The sequence below is a fragment of the Lycium barbarum genome, unplaced genomic scaffold, assembly GCF_019175385.1.
Source record: "Lycium barbarum isolate Lr01 unplaced genomic scaffold, ASM1917538v2 unchr_scaffold_07, whole genome shotgun sequence".
In the NCBI taxonomy this organism is placed as follows: Eukaryota; Viridiplantae; Streptophyta; class Magnoliopsida; order Solanales; family Solanaceae; genus Lycium; species Lycium barbarum.
The window spans coordinates 265,436-287,485 of NW_026843404.1; the positions used below are offsets into that span (position 1 = coordinate 265,436).

Below are 22,050 nucleotides of genomic sequence, written 5' to 3' on the forward strand. Positions count from 1 at the left end.
TAAATTAGTCAAATTATAATTCTAATTGACGTTTCCTTAAAAAACCGTGCAAAAGATAACATGACAAGCAAAATGAGCTAAACCAAGAATATTCACCAAAAATTAAAAAATAGTAGTTCTTCATTTAAATAGAAAATTAAATTTCTACTTTGTTTCGTTTTAAACATGTAAAATTAATTTAATAATTTGAATTACAATTATCCAAATTAAAATTTGATAAAAAATAATAAGTATTGTTTAGATCCAATCTACATACATTAACAATATAATATTTTACACCTTTAAAATAATCAAATTAAAATTCAAAGTATCAACTGATACTTAAATATTGCTATTGTTTTGTCTCAAAGAGAGAAAAATAGTTTCCTTTTCAACAAGTCCTCTTTTAAAAAATATTAATAAATTTTTGTAAACTTTGTATTCATAACAAACACTAATATAATAAAATTTTGTTTTTTTTATATAATATTATATAAATCGTAGTTTGAACATAATATATATATATATATAGTGCAAATTTATATATTTTTATTAGCAATATAAAATATACATATATTATTACTATCCAAACACAACTGCATACATATATATATATATATATATATATATATATATATATATATAACTATAATTTACCTGTGCCCAGCGCGGGCATTAGCCGTCAAGTAAGAAGAGGAAAACACACAGGTGCAAAGTTGGTTCACCAATATGAAAATCAAAAATATCATCTTCCTTTTGTTCAATTTGCGTCTCACTTTTGGCTGACTGAGCCTGAATTTCCAGGTTTTCTTCATTAACCTTCCAATTTTACTTTATGTAGATTTGTTTTTTTTTTTTTAATCAGATTGCTATATGCTCTGAAGTGATTAATGACTCCGTCATTGTGTGAGGATATTACTATGCAATGGAGACTCTATTTACAGTATCTTTTTGGAGTAAGATTTTGTGCCCTATGAATAATTCAATTTTTGGAGTAAACAATGCTTAAAAGCTTCCTTGTCATAAAATCTTACTTTAGGGGCTAACTTACAAAAGAAAAGACTGAAGACTTATAGTATCATGTCAAGGAATTAATACAATCTGGTTAATTTCAAATTTAGAGTTGGGTTATGGATGATGTACTCTTGAGTTCAGGTCTTGGGATCTTGTTAGTGATTTAAAGCTGTCAGAAAACGACGAGATGGTACACAGGCAAGGAGAGTGTGGTCTGAGTTCCCAAAAGTAGGATCACCCCCTTTTACGCCAACAGCGCTACGTGTACTGCCTTCCTTACCATCACATGTTTTGAATTTAAGCATAACCGAAAATCCCTGTGATGGTTGTAGGTAATCATCGTATAGAATGGAACATGCCATACCTTCAAAAACAATACAAAAAGCAAATCCCCAGAAGTTGTCTGTGTACCAATTATTGGGAAGGGTCAGAGTAACATCGTGCCCCAACTTCTTATTTGTAAACCACTTGGGAATCTCCCATCCAGGGATACAAATACTGATATCATTACTTAGCACGTTTAATCCCTGCTACATAAAAGGAATGCAATGTTATTTTCCAGCCATTGAGCACATTCTTAAGGGAAATGTGAGTTCATGGGCATATATAAACCCTTAAGAGTCGTTTGGTTGCTGGTTAGGAAGGGAGTTATTCATATAATAACTAATACTATGTTTGGTAGCTTTTTAGTTGCTATGTATAGAATTCTGCACACCAAGTATGGTGTTTGGTTATCATTTAACAATCCCGCATAAATAAAACGTGTATAAGTTATGAATCAATTTTTATATAATTTATAAGGGATAGAAGATGGAGTAACTAATATATGTATTAGTAATACATGAATAACTAAACCCTGCATAATTGATTCCTGGATAACTAATCCCTACATTACTAATACCTGCATAACTCTAACCAGCAAACAAACGACCCCTTAATTCTTTGTATATTTACAAACACATAATAATTAAGGGGCCATGGTTGCTGGTTAGGAAGTTAATTATTCATGTATTAAAATCAGCATAATTAGTAACATGTTTGGTAGCACTTTAGTTGTTATGTATAAAATTCAACGCACCAACTACCGTGTTCGGTTATCATCTTACAATCCCGCATAACTAAACACCTTTAAGTTATGAGTCAATTTATATATAACTTTGTGCAGGGTAGAAGAGGAGTAACTAATACATGAATATCTAAATCCTTCATAACTAAACCCAGCATAACAAATCCTGCATAACTAATCTTTACATTATTAATACTTGTATAACTCTAACTAAACCAGCAACCAAACGACCCCCAAGTATTTCCTTACTAATACTTGCATAACTTTAACTAAACCAGCAACCAAACGACCCTAAGTATTTCCTCCGTTCTAGTTTATGGGCGGGGAAGAAAAAAAAAACTTTATGTGGCATCACTTCCTTTTTAGCTTGTTCCAAATGAAAAACAATGACAGTTTTAAATTTGGAAACAATTAAAAAACCCAATAAATAGGTACACACATACACATATATATATTCCTGTACTTGATAATTTTAGAGATGTATGTAGGAGGACATCGTAAAGAGTTACTATTATTTACCTTGAGCATGTTACTCCATAGAGCATCAACCAAGGAAGCATCATGAATTTGATGACATTCGCTAAGTGAAAGTCGGCGCAATGTTGGATATTTTGCTAATTGATTGATACTCTTCAAAGATGTACATTCATCCGCATGCACCTCTTCTATAGCTCGAGGAAGCTCTGGGAAGTGCTCAAGCCTACTACAACCAACCAATTGAAGGACCTTTAGTCGAGTGAGTCCACTGATGCTTGCAGCTGAGATATTGGTAAAAGTGTTACCACCAAGATTCAATTCCATCAAAGATGGTAAGAATCCAAGATTACATAGGATGCCTCCGTCTGAAATGCTGCAGCCACCTATATCCAGCATTGTCAATGAACAAAGACCCGATAAATTAGAGAAAGCTAGACCCATATCGTTCTGAAATGCCAAAGCATTACATCGACGTAGAGTTAAGTGCTTAAGGTTCTTTAGATGGGAAATGGTGGACGGCATCATGTCGATGGGTGTGTCATCACAATGGAGCCCCTCCAAACCTACTAAAAACCCCAAATCATCTGGTAAATTTTTGAGTTTTGAGCACTTGGACACGTTAAGTATTTTAAGACATTTCAACCTAACAATACTATTTGGAAGACTCTCAAGATGCTTGCATGAGCTTAGATTTATCACATTAACTCCTGATAGTTTCTCAACTGATGTGGGTACTTCACTCAACGCAGTCGCTTCCAAATATAGTTCCGATAAACAATTCATTTCCTCTTCTATTTCTGGGAATATTTTTAGCTTTGAGCAGCCTGATAGAATAAGAACCTCAAGATTTTCCAATCCAATACTCTTTGGTAGGGTCTTTAAATTGATGCAATTCTTCAAATTGAGCAACAATAGCTTTTTCAGATCTCCAACAGAAAAATTGATTTCTACCAAACTTGTGCACTCTTCAAGAATCAACCTTTCAAGATTAGGGGTACCCGAAAAATCTGGAGTCCTTATTAGCTTATGTGAATGGCTAAGGTTAATGTACTTCAATTTTCCCATAATCTGTCACACGAAACAAAAACCAAAAGACAAAAGAACCAAGAAAGCCTTAAATTAGTACTAATTTGAACAAATATAAACCAATCTATCAGAAAAACAAAGAGTAAGTTAATATAAACCTTGGAGCCTTTCCAAAGCTGTATGATGCGACTATTTTTCAACTTCAAACTAACGAGTCGTTCTCCCTGAAAGTCAATTGGCAGACTTTTTGAAGCATATCCGTGCCAAGAAAGCCAGTTCAACTCACTAGGAAGAATAACAGGACCCTGAGAAACATATGCATTCTTGATTTTGAGAAACCTCAGTCTGGTCATCTGCATGAAGGCCGTGACACTAACATTCACTTCTTTGGTGTTAGTGAAGTTCAATGACGTCCCTTCGATCTTATCTGTGCCCTAATTAGTAAGCATAAAGTTGGAGCAAAAAGGAGAAAACGTAAGGCAATTGATACATATAAAGCTACCGGCCATAATATTGCTTGCACTAATTAATTAGGTAGGAAATAATGCATATTTTTGCAAATACTTACCAAAATTCTTTCAAGTGCTTGAGAAATATCTGTGTACGTCTTAGTGGAGTTCAGAGATATGCCTTCAACCTTTTCTGTGCCCTAATTAGCAACAATGAAGGTGGATATATAAATGATATATATAAAGCTACAACATATATTAACATTAGGAAGTCATACTTTACATACCATATTTCTTGCAAGTACATGAGAAATATCTTCGGACATCCATAGCCTGCTATACTCTCTTGGGTAATCAAAAGCTTCTCGACGAACAATGTGCCAGCCCATTTCTTGTATCAATTGGTGCATAAAAATCCTACCTTCTGAAATAGTAATTAAAGATTTCTCCATGAGAACTTTCACACCAATAACTGGGATAAAATTAAAACTCTTAAGTATTCTAGTCACTGAATCTTTCTTTTTCCCCGTAAAGAAGCACGCAATGTCTAAGAATATCTTTTGCTCGTTACTGTTGAGTCCAGTGAAACTTGGTTCGAGTTTCCTCAAAATTTCATCTTCCGGGATTTGTTTCAATCGTTCCACTTCACTTGTCCATTCTGCCAAATCTCTTCCATACAAGAAACTGCCTAGGACTTTCAGAGCCAAGGGGAGTCCAGCAGCATACTTTATCACTTGAGCTGATAGATCCTCAAATTTCTTGGTAGGATGGTTCTGCTTGAAAGCATACTGTTTAAAGAGTTGTAAACTTTCATCTTCATGTAATGTTCTCATTTTGTACATCTTTTCTACATCATGCTTAACAAGCAAGTGTTTGTCTTTAGTTGTTATGATGATTCTACTTCCGGGACCAAACCATTCACGCTTTCCAGCTAAAACATCTAAATGATCTATGTGATTAACATCATCAAGAACGAGAAGAACCTTTTTGTACCGCAGCCTATGTTTTTGCATTTTAACTCCGTCAAATAAATTGTTGATCCTTAGGTCTTTTATGACAAGGATCTCAGAAAGAAGTATCTCTTGCAATCGCTCTAGGCCTTGTTTTGCTGAACGGTCTCTAACCTCATGAAGAAAACATGCACCCTCAAATTGACCTGAATTATTATCATAGATAAGTCTCGCTAGAGTTGTCTTTCCCACTCCGCTCATTCCCCATATTCCAACGAAGCGAACTCCACCAGACCCAACGCCAAGCATTTTATACACTTTCTGCATTTGTGACTCCATTCCAACAAGATTTTTAGCATTGCTTGCATGTCTCTGACCACCCAATTTAGCCATTATATCTTCCACAATTTGCTTTATGAATCTTGCTTCATGCCTGAACACCACAAAAAATGTCTTAAAGTTCTGTTTAGTGGCATGGTAAAATCTTCATATATCTAAAATATTGTTGTCTTTATGATATAGTTGTTTAAAAACAGTTCTCAAATATTACGAGAACTCCTTTTAATGAACTTCTGATTTACTGGAAGCTGTTAAGACGGTACTGATGCTAGTCCCTTATGTAGTATAATTTATTTCCTGTAATTTTTCCACCACCGGACAGAGCCATAGCCAAGATCATGGCAACATATAGAGGGATAACTGCTATCAAGACAACATAAAGATCATCCCAACTTATCATTTTTTTGACACAAATTTAACAGGAACAGTTTTGCTTTGGCTTTAGACAAATCAATAATGGTGATTTGTTGGGAAATAGGAAAGGGAAAAATGAGAAGAAGAAGAAGAAGAAAGCTGTTATTTTACTGTACTATACTGACTAAAGGGACATATGTGTAGTGCTGACTCTCTGTTCTGTTTCGGCTGCAAATCAGAGGGCTAAAAAGGACTGGGAAAGTGTGTTTTTGGTCATGAAAGAAGAATTAGAGAGTGAAGTTACATGAGAATGTAATGTAGACTTATATATAGGCAAGAGTGAGTGTGGAGAACCAACAAGGATTCTGGTATTCCCCTAGGGGAAAGGCCATCCTTTTCCACTATTTCATTGATTTGTTTGGAAACTTCATCTTGGTGATCCTCTCCTCTAGGACCAATGGCTTCAACTAAGCTTTCTGCTACTTCATCTTCCTCTTGGTTCATAGGTTGTTGGTTGTTATTACAAGGTTTTTCCACTAGCACATTCTATAGCTAAGGTCCCCTACTGAGTAAATGTAGTGATCCAAATTTTGACTCTTTTGATTCTCCACTTTGACTATTTTCTTCTTTTCATTCTTTTGTGTCTTTCAGTTTTGTTCCTAGAATCCTTGAGATCCTCTTTCTTCTTTTCCAACACCTTCTCAGTAGAATTCTCAGCACTGTTTTTATCTGCTTGACCAAAAATTGCCAACTGTTGTATTTTGATTTCCAGCTTCAGTATCTTTATTATCAGCGGAGTTCATCCTTTCCAGAATGTTCTAATTTTTGCAGGGTTTGCTATATTTTAGCTACTTCAAAATCTACCGTTTGAACAAATCCTTGTAAAGGAGAGTTTTCATCTTCTAGGCCACAATCCATACAGTCTCGGGGATGGGTTTAAGTAAATGGATACCTTGACATACTTGATGAGTCCTATTCTTTGTTGCTGAATCAAGCTCCAACGGAGTGCCAACTGTGCTTAGAATTTACCTTAGATAGTACTCCCTCCGTCCCATTTTTATGTGAAGGTGTTACTGTTTGGGATTTGTACTACAGTTTTCTCAAACTTTTTTTAATTATTTTCAATCATTAGCTATGTAGATTTGGACTATTTTTTATTTAATTTTCAAACATGTAAATTTTATTTTAATTTTTTTGAACAGTAATTTTATTTTAAAATATTTAAAAAATGTATATGTAAATCCATAGTCAAAATTAAGTGTTGTACTCCGAACCTCTTCACATAAATTGAACGGGAGAGTATCTCATGTATGTAGATGAAAAGGTAGTTTTGGAAGGAGAAACCGAACTGGAGCTACAGGAACATCCTCCTCCGACGACCATTTCTGAAATCACATTTAATTTGTAAACCTTTGATCTAGTCACCCTTATGAACCACTGTGTGTAGTTCTTCTTGCTGTCACAACTTGCTGTTCATGGCGATTGGGAATCGTAGTTGAACTCTGTGGAGCAGCTAATGTGTTAGCATATGTCGATTGTGGGAATTTTGATAGTGGTCTGACAGTTCCATCAGGTAGAGCGTCATCAATATGCACAGAAGACAGAAGAGAGGGATATATTTGCGTTACAGAGAAACGGACCACGAATTTAATGGTACTTATAACGGATTATAAAACCAAATGTCCCTAGTGCAGTGGCCCTTGTGATGCAAAATTGAAACAAACCAAGAATTTAGAGAGTAATTGAAGAATTATGACAATGAGATTAGTTTCATGATTCTTACGCATTGGCGGTATTTGGCAAATCCCAGCCAGGTATACTAGCTGCTTCCTCCAGTGCGGCCCTCCACTTTTGCACCTTGCTATCCTTTAAACGGCCTTCATGATTGCTAAATGCTTCTCCATAGCTGGTTTTTTGTTTCCTCACTGTTAATGCATCTACATCATAGAAGACTGGAAGCACAATTTGTCCTTTCACATTCTTGCATTCCATGATCTTCACTACTTCATCTAAACACCATGTTGAATTAGCATAGTTTTTGGAGAATACGATCAAAGCTATGCGTGACTCTTCGATTGCTCTGATAAGATCTGGTCCAATGGACTTGCCTTTCTCTAATTTCTCATCATCTTTGAAGGTATAAATACCCTTTTGTTGCAGAGCAACATAGAGATGGTCAACAAATGTTTTGCGTACATCTTCACCTCTAAAACTCAAGAAAACATCGTAACTACACCGAAAAGTACGATCAGGGGAAGTAGAGGAAGAAGAAGAGCTCCTCTGCATCATTTATGTTGGCTATAGATGGCTGTTCTTGCTTCAAACAAGAAGCTGGAGAAGAGGAAAGCTACTTTAGGCTAGCTAGCTCTCATCACATTGATGCTACCTATGACTGTACTCAGCACTCTGATTAATAATTCCTGTTTATGTGTCTTTTACTACTATATAATTTAGTATTATATATGCACGACAAAAGCTGTGGTGTGTCATAATGCTCAATATACTAATTGAAATTATTTTAGATAAGTCATCTTCCAGGAAATTTTAGTGTGTTGAGGAAAAAAACATCTGAGTAAGTCCGTCAAGGCAACCAGAAAGAAATGTTTTTTTAAAAGCAAGTAGCATGAACTAGAACATGACGACAACTGTTTGAGTGCATTAATTTTTTCTGACTGCTTTATTGGGCATAGACAAGGCAACCAATGAAAGCCTTTTTTTTTCATAAAATATTCTTTCACAGTACTTAATTTTGTAGTAATAATTTGAGCCCCCAATTTTCGTTTGGATTATTACCACAATTTTTCTGAGTTTTCAAATTTGGTTTTGTGTTCTCTGTTTTGTCAAGCAATTAAGTCAGTTTAACTTTTAAAATGTTATGTTTGGATATCAATTAGCCCCGGTTGCAACCGTATAAATATTGTAAAACATTTTGCCATTGACTAACTAGTGATTTATTGGTGTCTATGATTGAAAATGTGTTGACCATTTATTAATTATCTACAAATTAGCACGATTTGAGATCGAAATAACAGAGGAATAGCGAATGTCTGTAAACTATAATAAAATTGGGTTTCCTTATTTGTGTTTACGATTCGTTTGGGTAAAATTTTGCTAGAGCATATCTTTACCTCTAAAACTCAAGAAAACATTATAAATCCAACGAAAATTATGGGAAGAATAATCATGTTAGAAAAAGTTGAAAAAAATTAGTGAAACTTTTAGAATTTTCTCTTATATACTAATCACTAGTTGCACGAGGCCCGTGCTAAGCCCGGGCCCAAACTCATGATCTAAAAATAACAAAATTTAATTATAAAAATATAAATTATTTGTATCACATTTTTCTATTGTATAATTAATTTAATTTAACAGCACATTAATCGTGTCTTATTGGTAATTATTAAAGTTTCTTAGTCATAATTGAATAATTTTAAAGAACAAATTATTTATGAGGAAGTTTTGAAGGAGAATTAGCAAATACAAAATGACACAATATTCAATATTCACTAAAGAAGCAAAATTTTGGAGGTTTAAAACAAATAAAGTGTGTGTTTGGTATGGAGAAGAATATTTATCAAATTTTTTATTTTTATTTTTTCATATTGGGTTGGTCAAAATTATTTAAAAACATTTTCTCTAGGAGAAGCAGATTCCACAAATGAAATTCCACATTCATTGTGTCTTCCCCGCCCCTCCAATACACCTCATTTTTAGTACCGCCACCCCCGTAGCCCCCATCCCCACCATCCACCGAACCCCAAGCCCCAATCCCACATCCCATAGTACTTGTTTAGATTATATATAAATGATTTTAAAATAATATTTTTTGCTTACGTACCAATACAAGAAAATAAGTAAGAATACACTTATTTTTGATGAAAAATAGTTTTAACATAATATTTTCCTTCATAAACACATCCAAAGAAAAGAATTGGGGTACTAAGTAGTAAGATCTAATAAATGCTCTAATTGAAATGAAACAGTGACTCCAAAGTTGCAAAATTTTTAGGAAAATATGTAATAACAAATAATGTAAAAGATATTCCCTTGATTGTTTTTTACTTGTCTCTCGTTGACTCCTTGATTGTTTTTTACTTGTCTCTCGTTGACTCAACACTTCTCTTAAGAAATTATTTATTAGGAGTAAAATATAATAATTACCCTTATTAATTATGCTTTGAAAATTTAAGTTTGATTATTAATACTCTATATAGTTACTTAATGATAAGGGTAATATAGGAAGAATTAATAAAACTTTCATGATTTGTTAAAATAAACAAGTAAAAAATACTCCTCTGTTTCAGTTTATATGAACCTTTTACTATTTGGAGAGTCTACGAGATACTTTTTTGATCACGTTTTTCTTACATTTTTTCTAAATTATTTGAATTATAAAGTATCATGACTTATAATATTTTTTATATAGTTTCTAAATATATAAAGTATATTTTTACCAACTTAAAAAATCTATGTCAAAATTTACGATCAAAGTTATAAAATTTGATCTCCCGTATTCCGAAAAAGTTCACATAAATTGAAACGAAAAGAGTATATTCTTAGACATCCACGAAAGAAAAAAAAAAGACATGTGATCCAATTAGAGAGACCCAAGTGTGCATGGCTATGAAAGAAAGCAAAAGTAAGCAGCCACATGGTGCAGCATCACAGGCCAAAGCATAATGTGAGGACTACAAAAAGTCCCACATTTGCTCTTACATATAATACTAGTTATCGCAGGCCCGGGATTAAACTCAAAATGTAAAAGCCTCTATTTTTATCGCACTTTTTTTAGTAGACCTTTCTGGGCCATCTAATTTCTCCACATACCACATTAAAATTGTCAGAAGCAACTATTTTTGCGAAGCACAATCTAATTCAAGCCTAAAAGTAGATTATATTTACATTGCATTTTGCAACAAGCAGTTTAGATTATAGTTACAGGACTCCCAAGTTGTGCTACTTGACAAAAACACATTTTCACAGTGGACAAAACTAAGGCTAAAAGCTATAAGCATGGATAGTCCTCTATATTTTAACTGTTGATCCCTGACCATCTGGGTCATTAAAAGTTTGGTATGTACAAGCCACCAAAAGACCTATGTACAAACTCGCCACAGTCATAGTGAACTGTAAATAGAAATAAGGGATATGTGATTAGTATCAAACGTAGATAGGTAAAATAGAACAAACATGTTAGAGCTTTCAATAGAAATAAAAAGGTTATAGAACAACAACTTTTAGCGTATTTAAAGGTGTATTTAGCTAGTCACATAAGAATTTACCTCTCTTGTTTCATGGAGCAAAAAATCTAAAATGTAAGGTAAATAACATGTTGCAAGTTGCAACAGAGAAATTTATATTAATAATGTAAAATTCTCTCCGAGAACAAAGTATCTGAGTTAAATCCATGTGATATTTTTATTCAATATAGAAAATATTGTTTTTACCAATATAAGCAATCCCAATAGCCTGTACAGTGGATACCAAGCTGCCTTTATAAATACGTACTATCCAGAACCACAGGTTATAAATTTGATTCTATGCAATGTTAACGTTACAGTTACATTGTTTCTCTGTTGCTGTAGTTGAAATCTAAGCTAGTGTAGAAACAAGGTTAAGGTACATGGACTAAAGCACAGGTGTGACTGAACTCACTATCTTTGGCATGGACATGTAATACACAGACACACTGCTATGATGTAATATCCTAGATCAGCATTTGATAAGGTGAATATTAATCTACAATACTTCGTCCGTCTTAGTTTATGTGGTATGTTTGGAATTTCCCACAAACAAAACCATTTGTCTCAAAACCATATATACAACAAAGTTAGAATTCCCAATGTTTACTTTGACTCTTTTGGTTTTTTTTTTTTTGGGAAAGTGTGAGCAAAAAGATGGATTCTTTATTTTCACCACACATAGCCATCCTGTTATACCCCGCATTTTCAGAGCATGAGAGTGACACGCGCTTCCTCAAAATTGACAATCATGTTGTTGCCACATAATTTAAACTCACGTTGATAATGTTGTATTCCGTACTTTTGTACGTCGGATTATTCATAAGCTGAGGTGGGGCCCACACGTCGAGATTTTTTTTAGGACACATGACAAGTTATATGAAGCACATATGTGAAGTTGAACACAACTCAAGAAGGACCCTTGAGCCGAATCAAAGTGGAAGTCCTCCAAACAAATATTTTTAAGTAACGTTTTCGGGTGATCTGAATTCGAGGGGCAAAAACGGTATCATAAGTTTGGAATTTGGAAGAATACCAAGAAATAGAAGTTGTATATAATTGAATTAGCTTTCCAACCATAGGTCATTGGTCCACAGGTGACGTCGGAATAAGGAGATATGGATGTTTTAAGGAAGAAAGGTCAGTGGGCTAGGCCCATTACCCATGTCTTTATAAGTGCAAATTTCGGCCTTCCTCCTCATTTTAAGACAAGGAACGTCCAGAAAATTCTGGGGAGAGAGAGAGAAAGAGTTTTGGAGAATAAAAACCAATTTTGATCGAAATCTGAGCCCCGAATCCCGAAGCCCATGAAGGGAAAAGTGTTGTACGCTGCGTTGTCTTCAATTTGAGCTAAAAATCAACCAAGGAGAAGAGTGATAACGTGGTGGCTGCATGCTTAAGGTATGAAAAAGGTTCCTTTTCATTGTTAACGAGTTTATTTAGAGTTTCGACGGATTAGCACGGAGAGAATAGCCCGATAAATTCGTTTGTTGGTGTTGTGAATTATGGAATGAAACTTGAAGAAAATTTTGGATGATAATAAATGTATTTAACTTGTAAAATGTGGAGGATGTTGTTATTAATGTTATTGGTATTAATTTCAGCTTCTTTACGGAAATAAAATTATTAAATAGTTATACCACAAATTGGTTGGTGGAGGAATTTAGGAAACAGTGTGCGGGCTGTTTTATGACATACATTGGTATTGGAAATGATGTTAATACTATTGGTATTGTTGTTGATGTTGTTGGTTGCTGAATTGGAATTCGGGCTAGGCAGATAAACAGGGGAGATGCTGCCCATTTTTGGCAGAATATAAAATAGTATAATTTGAAATATGGTACAAATGTGCGATGACAGAGTCTAACGTCAGTATGAATCCTTTTAAATGTAGACTTACAAGCTTGGACGAATAAGCGTAGCTTATAGGCGGTCGAACAGGTATGTAAGGCTTACCCTTTCTTTCTTTTGACATGATCTTTGTGAAACGAACAGACGATATGTATATGATTCCAAAGGAACTCCCATTCTTAGAGCCACTAGGATGGCCAACGTTCTTGATTTCCATAAGCTGTCCCATATGATTTTGATGCGTACTTATGATGTCCGAAGTTCAGTTGATATGTTTCCGAATGGCATTCGAGAGATAATTGATGTGATCAATATTTTGGTTTTCAAATGATAGCACGTTTGGTTATTCCATCGAGTCTTCGATACATTTTAATACGTACATATGGTTCTAAAGGCTCTGTCAGATGTGATCCATAACAATATTCGAAGGGTACCTAACATGATTATGGCTTTGGTTTTCCAAAAATGGCTTCTGAAACGCTTGTAGAAGGTTTTGTACTTCAAACGCTCATAACTTTTTTATACTAAGTCGGATTGACCCGAAACTTGTTTCTGAGCCTTCAGGGGTCGGTGAGTATACTTGTCCATCGAGTCTTAGAATTGATTTATATACATATGGTTCTCACTACTCCGCTCGTGCGTGCTACTATTATATCGTTCGCCGAGCCTCGGGCCGGTTATACCATTGTGTGCACTATGTTATACTCGCCACTAACATGTTATGTTATATATGGATCGGAGCCGACGCCTCGGCAATATTATATGGGGTTAAAGGGATCGAAGCCGACGCCTCGGCAACATGATATGTTCTATTTTCTGTACATATATGAACAAGAAATGTTTTTCAAATGAAGTATTACTATGGATATATGTATATAATATATGTATGGATCGGGCTGCACGTTCCGCAACAGTATAATATATATATGGATCGGGCTGCACGTTCTGCAGCAGTATAATATATGTATGGATCGGGCTGCACGTTCCGCAGCAGTATAATATATGTATGGATCGGGCTGCACGTTCTGCAGCAGTATAATATATATATGGATCGGGCTGCACGTTCCGCAGCAGTATAATATATATATGGATCGGGCAGCACGTTCCGCAGCAGTATAATATATATTTATGGATCGGGCCGAACGTTCCTCAGCACTAATATGTTATATATATGGATCGGGCCGAACGTTCCTCGGCATTAATATGTTATATATATATATATATATATATGGATCGGGCCGTACGTTCCTCGGCACTAATATGTTATGTATGGATCAGGCCGTACGTTCCTCGGCACTATCATATTACGTATGGATCGGTTATATGTATAGGTATATGGTGACATATGATGTCGGCACGTATGATCTGTGTTTGGAAAGTAAGTAATTTGGTACGCTGGATGTTTTACTCATTTTCGGTACTTTTTCTGACATATGACATCGGTAAGTATGATTTACGTTCGGAAAATAAGCACCTTGGTATTCTGGTTAATGTACTTACTTCTTGTACCGTTGTTCCGAATATGGTTCTGTTTTCTGTATTCCATGCCTTACATGCTTAGTACATATTCCGTACTGACCCCTTTTCAAAAGAGAATCAGATAGATCAAAAATCAAATATCTACATATAAGTGTGATGCAAATCTTGCTTAAATCTACATCTACATGATTACATATTTTGTTTGAATTGAGAATAACGATGAAAAGAATATTTTTGAAAGCTGTATTATGTATTTCATCTTTATTTGATTTAAAAGTCTAAGAAGACTATGTGTGCACTAAGGGTCTGGGGGTTCGCTTGGCCCTAAGTAAGGGTCGGGTGCCCATCACACCCTAGGGAGATTAGGGTGTGACACATCCATACATGTAAAATGTAAGAATAAGATGATAAACTATTCGTCTCAAAACCATATACACAACAAAGTTAGAACCCCTATCTTTACTTCGACCTTTTTGATCTTTTTTGTAAAGTGTGAGCAAAAAGATGGATTCTTTATTTTCACCACATATAGTCACCCATACATGTAAAATGTAAGAATCCAAAAAGGGGATAGAAGGGACAAAATGGGAGAGAAATAATGGAAATGCAGATACCACTACAAGAAAAAAGATAGTAGACTAACAAGACACAATTCAGTAAAAATTTATCAGCATTTTACTTTAATAGATCACTATTAAAACTAGCTATTGATTATAACATAGTCATATTTGTGCTTGACATTTTCCTATTGGTGAGAAGTATTTCTACTACATCATTCATCTAAAGTGAGGAATAGAGCACAGAAGCATATATGTGTACCTCATTGGTCTGCACAAGAATCCAACAAGGAGGTAAAAGGGGAAATATTTCTCACAAACAAATGGTGGTAGGGTAACAGGCCAATAAACAGATATTTTGCAATTGTTAGTGCCTATCGAGCCACCATTTTCTACACTTAAATACCTATAAAAATTCTGATCTGGAACCTCTTATTTATGCCCATGATGTACTAAGAAACTCCAGTAACTTGATATCTGATTTGATCAGCAGTTTTGACTGAGTAATGTTTAAGTTGTAGCGGTTAGCTATCAGATAGCCTTCTAAAACCAACCTTAATTAGTTTAACTGTTCGCAGAAGATGACTTCAACTATCATGTTATTGTATCTTTCACGTCGTTTGATGTTTCTATTTGTAACTGAGGCAAAGTGCTTATTTTGTTTTTCACGTTCCATAAAAACCAAACTCTATTGTTCCAACAGATGTTGTTCAAACTACTTTTCTTTCAGAAAAGAAAATTTTCAAACTATCCTCAAATCTTTAAGCGATATAGTGAATTTTGTTCCGTAAGCATAAAGAGCACACAAGTATAAATGTAAGTGGCATGATAGAAAGAAGAATAGTAGATACATCATAATATATGCACATACATGATATATAAATCTGTCATCAACGTGAACATTTACTCGGCGTAAAGAAGAGAAAATCATTGTTAAATTAAAAGCTTACATGTACAATGCTGACTCTTTATCTGGAACGCCTTTTTTTTTGTGCATCCAACAGCGAGAAACGATTATAGTCCTTGAAAAATAAAATGAAGTTAATTTAGTAGTCATTTAGGCAAATCTACAAACATAAACCATAGGATGATTTTTTGTCTATTTTTCAAGTACAAAGGCAAATATACTTCTATCTTAATAGAAATTCCCAAAAATAATCTAATTTTATTTTTTAAACCTGTCTAGAATATACTTGGATCACTGAATTCATACTAAAAAATAAAGCCATAATTATAACCTCATGTATCATATCAATGAATAATTCGAGATATTTAAATTAAAAATCCCAGTTAAATTTAATTATCGGGATTATATTGAAGGAACCAAACGGAGTTGGTAATTACCAAGGATTATTCATGGTTTTCCCTCAACCAAACGGGGTTGATAATTACCTAGGATTATTCATGATTTTTCCCTGAACCAAATGGGGTCGCTGATTAAACTTGACATAACCATCAAATGAATGCTTCACCTGAATAATAGGCAAAAGCTACAGCTAGTACACTTAAACCAATGTGAGTGCAAACATTAAATAAACCTGAAAAAATCAATAATGTACAAATCAAGTGAATGTTTCAGCATGCAATTTCAATTAGCATACCACCAACTCCAAAAAAAGTTGGCTTCACTGATAACAATGAGACTATAGATACTCCTGAGTTTGCTGCTACATCAACAGATCATATGCAAACAAAATTTTATTCTCAGCCTATGCCAAGAGCTATTACTACTACTACTGCTGCATCTTTAGCTGCAGCTACTGCAAACGGCAAACTTCCTAGGCAGCCCAGGATTAGCAAGCTCTACTGCAAACGGCAAACTTCCTAGGCAGCCTAGTTTCAAAATATTTTTTGGTAGAGGCTTGAGAGGCAATTCTCGAATTTGCGTGGGAATAAACATTACGAAATAGAAGAAGAGTCCATCTCTCAACCCAATACTGAACGGGAAGCTAATACTCCTATTAATATTCCTGTGGACCGATATTTTGATGCCTTGGAAGGGCCAGAACTTGACAAGCTTAGGGTATGTTTTTTCTGCTTTTATTTACTAATTTTGATTCACTGTGTTGAATTAAAAGATTATCTTTTTGATCTGTTACCATCTGATCATCAAAGTATTTAAAAAGTTCAGAGTACTTTCAGTCATTTCAAACACAGAGAAAAAAGATTTAAAAAAAAAAAAAATTGGTGACGTGATACCTATTTGATCTCTTAAGCTGATGTAAAGGTTCTTCCGCTGTGCTCCAATTGATTCTCCACTCTATAGTTATGGAATCAATTTACTTGGTTAACAATCTAGCCGATATCCAGGACCCGAACCTAATATTGGACATGTATTTAAGTAATTTTGTAGCTAAATAATGCTAATGTATTATACAAGGCAATGCAGAAAACAAAGATCCAGTCAAAGCTGATTATATTTCGCCATAGCCTGACTACTGCATAGGGAAAGGACAAATCAGCAAAGAGATGAAAGGAAGTCAACACTGCATTAAGAGTAGGAAATACTCCTATGCAAGAAAATATTATTTTCCTTATGAGCTATGTGCTCTCATAGCCAAATCCACATCCTCAAGATTTTGACTATGTTAAGCCTACAACAGATTTGTTCCCTTCCATCTCACGCCTGATTACCATCTGACCACATGCCAATTGATTTTCTTATTTGTGACTACTTTTTTTGGTATGTTTGTTTATCTAAAATAAGAACAAATATGTTTATCTAAAATAAGAACAAGTAATTAAAGAGTAAGCCTCAGGGGTGTTAATACAAAGAAGTTATGTGCCTAAATTGGAATTGATTTCACATTGTAAACTTTATTTCTTGTTGCAACTTTTCATTTCTATAGTGAATCAAGATAGTGAGTTGATATTGCATTTTTCCTCTACAGACCTCTGAGGAAAGTGTTCTTCCAGAGAACAAGACATGGCCATTTCTACTCCGTTACCATATTTCTTCGTTTGGTATTATTCTTGGCGTTAGCAGCCAAGCTATAATGTGGAAAGCCTTGGCCACTTATGCCTCGACCAAATTCGGCAACATAGGCATGGACGTAAACGTCGTGCTGTGCCTCATCTCTGCTGCACTGATGGTAACTTATACACTGAAGATCATTTTCTACTTTGAAACAGTTCGTAGAGAGTACTACCACCCGTATGTGAACCCAAAACAACACTTTTCCCTTCAATGACAGCAAGTATACTCAGTAATACCCATTTCACCTAATGCCTCCATAACCTCTTCACTCAAACCCAATTATCCATAATCAAACAACAAATGTGCGTAAAGCCTCTATAACCTCTTCACTCGAACCCAGACTTCATGGAACCCATATGTGAACCCGAAACCACACTTTTCCCTTCAATAACAGTAGGTATCCTAATACAATGAATCTCACTTGGTTCAGAAATACCCATTTCACCTAAAGCCTTCATAACCTCTTCACTCAAACTCAATTCTTCAAAACTCTTGATTTTCCCTTAAAGTTGTAATCTTTACTAAATGAGACACCAAACAATGCTGGTTTTTATGCCCCAAGAGACAAAATACGAAGCGGTAAAAACATCACTAAAAGAAAGATTATTAATAAGGACTATACTTATATGAAACGTAATTATGACTAACATAAATTATATTTCTTAATGTCCATGCTCAGTTAAACTTCTTTAAAAATAAAAAACAAATAAGATGAAACAATTTTTAACAATTCAAGGGTAAGGAGAGATGTATATAACAAATAACCAAACCGATTGCTACCGAACAAACCTCATCTTCCAAAAAATTTTAGTTTCCATAATAATTATCTAGTTCTTGCTTAAACACTGCATATACCCATCAGATATCAAGAAACACTCTAATTCGCAAGCGAAAGAAACACCAAATCTAACATTAAAACGTATTGGAAAACACAAACATATAACAGATGGCCAAGAAAACAAAATACAAACAGTAATTAGAGTTCATAGATCGTAAGTAAAATTGTAGAAACAAATTAAAATCATACCAGAGGTACAAGGAAACACCTCTGTTTCAGATTATGATGGGGGTTTATCTACTCTCTAAGGTTAATTTCGATCCTATTATCTGGAAACATTAATTATATTCCCCATATATGGAGAATCTCAACAGAAAGGACCAAAAATAAAATAGAATCAGAAGCTAAAACCCTTTAATTGATTAGAAGACATTAAAAAGGCGGAAGAGAAAGATTTTACCTGGCTTGAAACTGTGGAAGATGCTGGTAGGAAACAAATGGAAATCCATGGAGGGTTTAAGAAGGTTGAGACCGACATTATTTTTGGTGAATCATCAGCAAAGGGCACCAGCTGCAACACATCCATTGAAGGAAATAAGAAGTGAAATTACAAATGTAACCATAATTTATTTTTTCATTCACTCTTATATTAAGTAGTAATAATAGTAATGTTACTTCAAATTGAGCTTGTGGGCTCCTAAATTTTGGTGGCATTCACTGAATAAGACAAGGTGGTATAATAATTTACTAAACGACTGGCTAACATGAATGACCTATAATAAAAAAAAAAAAAAACATTAAATAATAACATTAAATTAGTGTTCCTGAGTAGATTCGCGTTTAGATTTATTGAACCGAATTATTAGTCCATCCTTTTTGACTCTTCTCGTCTCACGTCTTTTCTAATGATTTATTAATTAAAGGATTGTCATTACTTGAATTAATTAAAGTATGGTCTCTTAGTGTGGTACGGGAAAGTATGGTCTCTTAAGTTATTGAGAAAACAATTTCTTACGATTAGTCCCAATCCAAAAGAAAGAAAATGACTCTACAAAGATCTTCTATATTTTGTTTATCGATCTCATGAGTAGTATTTTACACATCTTTTATGAAAATGACCTTCAACTAAAAGGACTTCCGGAATTGATCGTGAAATCGATCTTCACGTTTATAACATCATTCGCATTCATTTTTAAAATCAATGAATACATATCTTCCCACATTCATATAAGCTTAAATGGTCGAGTCACTTGGCCATTCATATAGAAGACAGAACCCAACAGAGAAATATGCACTTCCAGTTAGTTGTTGCGAACTGCCACAAAAGAAAGAAAGTATGCGTGGCGACTTAGGTATAGTCGCCACTATATCGTTACTATTGGCGGGGACCTCACGGGTCGCAATAAAAGCTCAATCTTTTTGCACATGCGGCCACTACAAGGGTCGCCATGAAAGATTGCCGCAAAAAATCACTTTTAGTTGTGACTATAGCTGTACTTGTTCATATTCCCCTTTTTTCTCTCTTGATTATACTAAAACTACCCATTTAAGATGGTCCTCCTTCATTCTTTATGAACATGATCGATGCTGCCATTGTTGATTCATTGTGGAATCACATGCTCAAGGTAAATAACTCTTTAATTATATTCTGCACCAAAAGTAAAACAATAACGAAAGAAAATAGAAGGAATTCTTGTATATATGTAAATGTTTACGCAAGAATCATGGAAGTGATTAATGACTGACAAACAACTACATTCTTTTCATGGCACAGGGAGTATCCATGGTGGATGACGAGTTTAGCATATGCATCCCTGGATCTGAGATTCCTGAGTGGTTTACTTACAAGAGCATGAGTCCTTCAATGTCAGTGGTGTTACCTAAGAATTGGTACTCAAACAAATTCATGGGCATTGCTCTTTGTGTTGGGGGATGCATCTTCTGTACGAGAACGATATTAATGAAACGTTGGTGATGCAAAATAACACCTCTCAATCTCACTACTACAAACAGAGGTTTTTCGCACCGCATTCAGTGGGAAATTTGTACTATAAAACATGATTGTCCCACCTCATTCCCACCAAACAATCTCACTGGGAAAATGCATGGTGGGAAATAGGTTCCCATTGAAATGCTGGGAAACTTCCTAATTTTTCCGTGTGAAAAGACTACTATTTAAGTTTTTCCCAGCGACATTCGGTGGGAAATAGCCCCTGAACATTTTTTAGTGGGAAAATAGTTATTTTTTAGTAGAGTCTTCGATGACGCCAAGTATATGAAAAGGAGAAGACACGGGCATACAATGATTTCTAGGTTGACACCAGATAAACTAGGATATTCGGGCAAGGGTCTCATCATTTGGAGAAGGAAGTAAAGAAGATTTTAATGAAAGACTATTTTTTTTTATTTTTGCAAGAACAGATTGGGGCATTCCGAGAATCCTTTCACAAATAATCTTTCATCAGATTTTGATGTAAGATTATGTGGGAAAGGGTTCACTCGGAATGTAAAAGCTCGTCAATCTGTTAATATAATTCAGCATTTGTAGCAGGATCACGAAAGTTACTCTGATCAGCATCCTGCTCCTTGTTTAAGGGGTCGTTTCGCTGCTGGCTAGAGTTATACAAATATTAGTAACGCGGAGATTAGTTATGCACGAATTACTTTGCTCAGCATCTTGACTGACTGAGCTCTGTTTTAACGCCAATGAAGTCTGATGTAGGCTATGAGTCCACCAAACAGTATATGAGGGAAAATTCCTTGCTCAAGGAATTAAGACCTGCTACTTTATTCAATGATCAATAAACATACAAAATTGAAAAAATAATTAATAAAAATTAAAAATGTACTCGAAGAGGAAAGTAACAGAAAAGAGGAGGAAAACATAAAGTAGACGGGAGAAGATTTCTTGTGATACCAAAACTTATCAATTTGTAAGTAGAATGATAAAAGTTTTTTTTAATGATAATAGATACATGGTAAAGTAACAGAAAAGGAGAAGAAAATAAAAGGACAAACTTACAGAGATGGATTTCTTGGAGTATCAATCTGCCATAGCTGAGTGTCCAAAGCTCTGGTGGGAGAAGTGAAGATCAGAAAAGGATTTTCTAGAACAACGTAATACATATATATGAAATAGGTCAAGGGGCAAGATGGTTATTTAGAAAAGTTATCCCAAGATATATTAATACCGGTATTAGTTATACCAACTAAGAAAGGGAATAATATTATCCCAATTTATGGTATAACTAGTGTAGTAGCCCGCGCTTCGTGCGGTACAACCACAACATTAATATATAAGGGATATAATTGATATCATTATAAATTTACTCGAGATAGAATAGATTAAATTTTTTATGTATATGCATACAATAATTAATATTATATCAAATAAAAGTTATGATATCTTTTATTAGAAGTAGACTTAGGTGAACTGGGTTTTCATCGGCAGATCTTTTAAGAATAGATAAATGAAAAAGTATTTCGTATAAGTAAATTTTATAAACATTTGCTT

General features: G+C 34.5%; 1 protein-coding gene across 15 annotated transcripts; it reads right to left on the minus strand.

Annotated features, from left to right (window-relative positions):
* Positions 1-922: 922 nt before the first annotated feature.
* On the minus strand, positions 923-21,627 carry LOC132625572 (TMV resistance protein N-like). Of its 15 annotated transcripts, none has more exons than XM_060340173.1 (9): positions 21,559-21,627; positions 18,997-19,107; positions 16,174-16,253; positions 15,732-15,803; positions 4,299-5,394; positions 4,131-4,211; positions 3,721-3,996; positions 2,579-3,604; positions 924-1,520 (listed from the first exon to the last, which is right to left on the minus strand). In XM_060340173.1, exons 2-9 carry the CDS (start codon positions 19,072-19,074, stop codon positions 1,149-1,151), a joined length of 3,081 nt encoding a protein of 1,026 aa, XP_060196156.1. In that variant the 5' UTR covers positions 19,075-19,107; positions 21,559-21,627; the 3' UTR covers positions 924-1,148. The 15 variants fall into 15 exon arrangements, with proteins under 15 accessions (XP_060196169.1, XP_060196156.1, XP_060196157.1 ...); XM_060340174.1 differs by lacking the exon at positions 16,174-16,253 and adding an exon at positions 16,981-17,041; XM_060340178.1 differs by lacking the exon at positions 21,559-21,627 and adding an exon at positions 16,981-17,100 and having other exon boundaries at positions 16,174-16,319.
* Between the last annotated feature and the right edge of the window lie 423 nt (positions 21,628-22,050).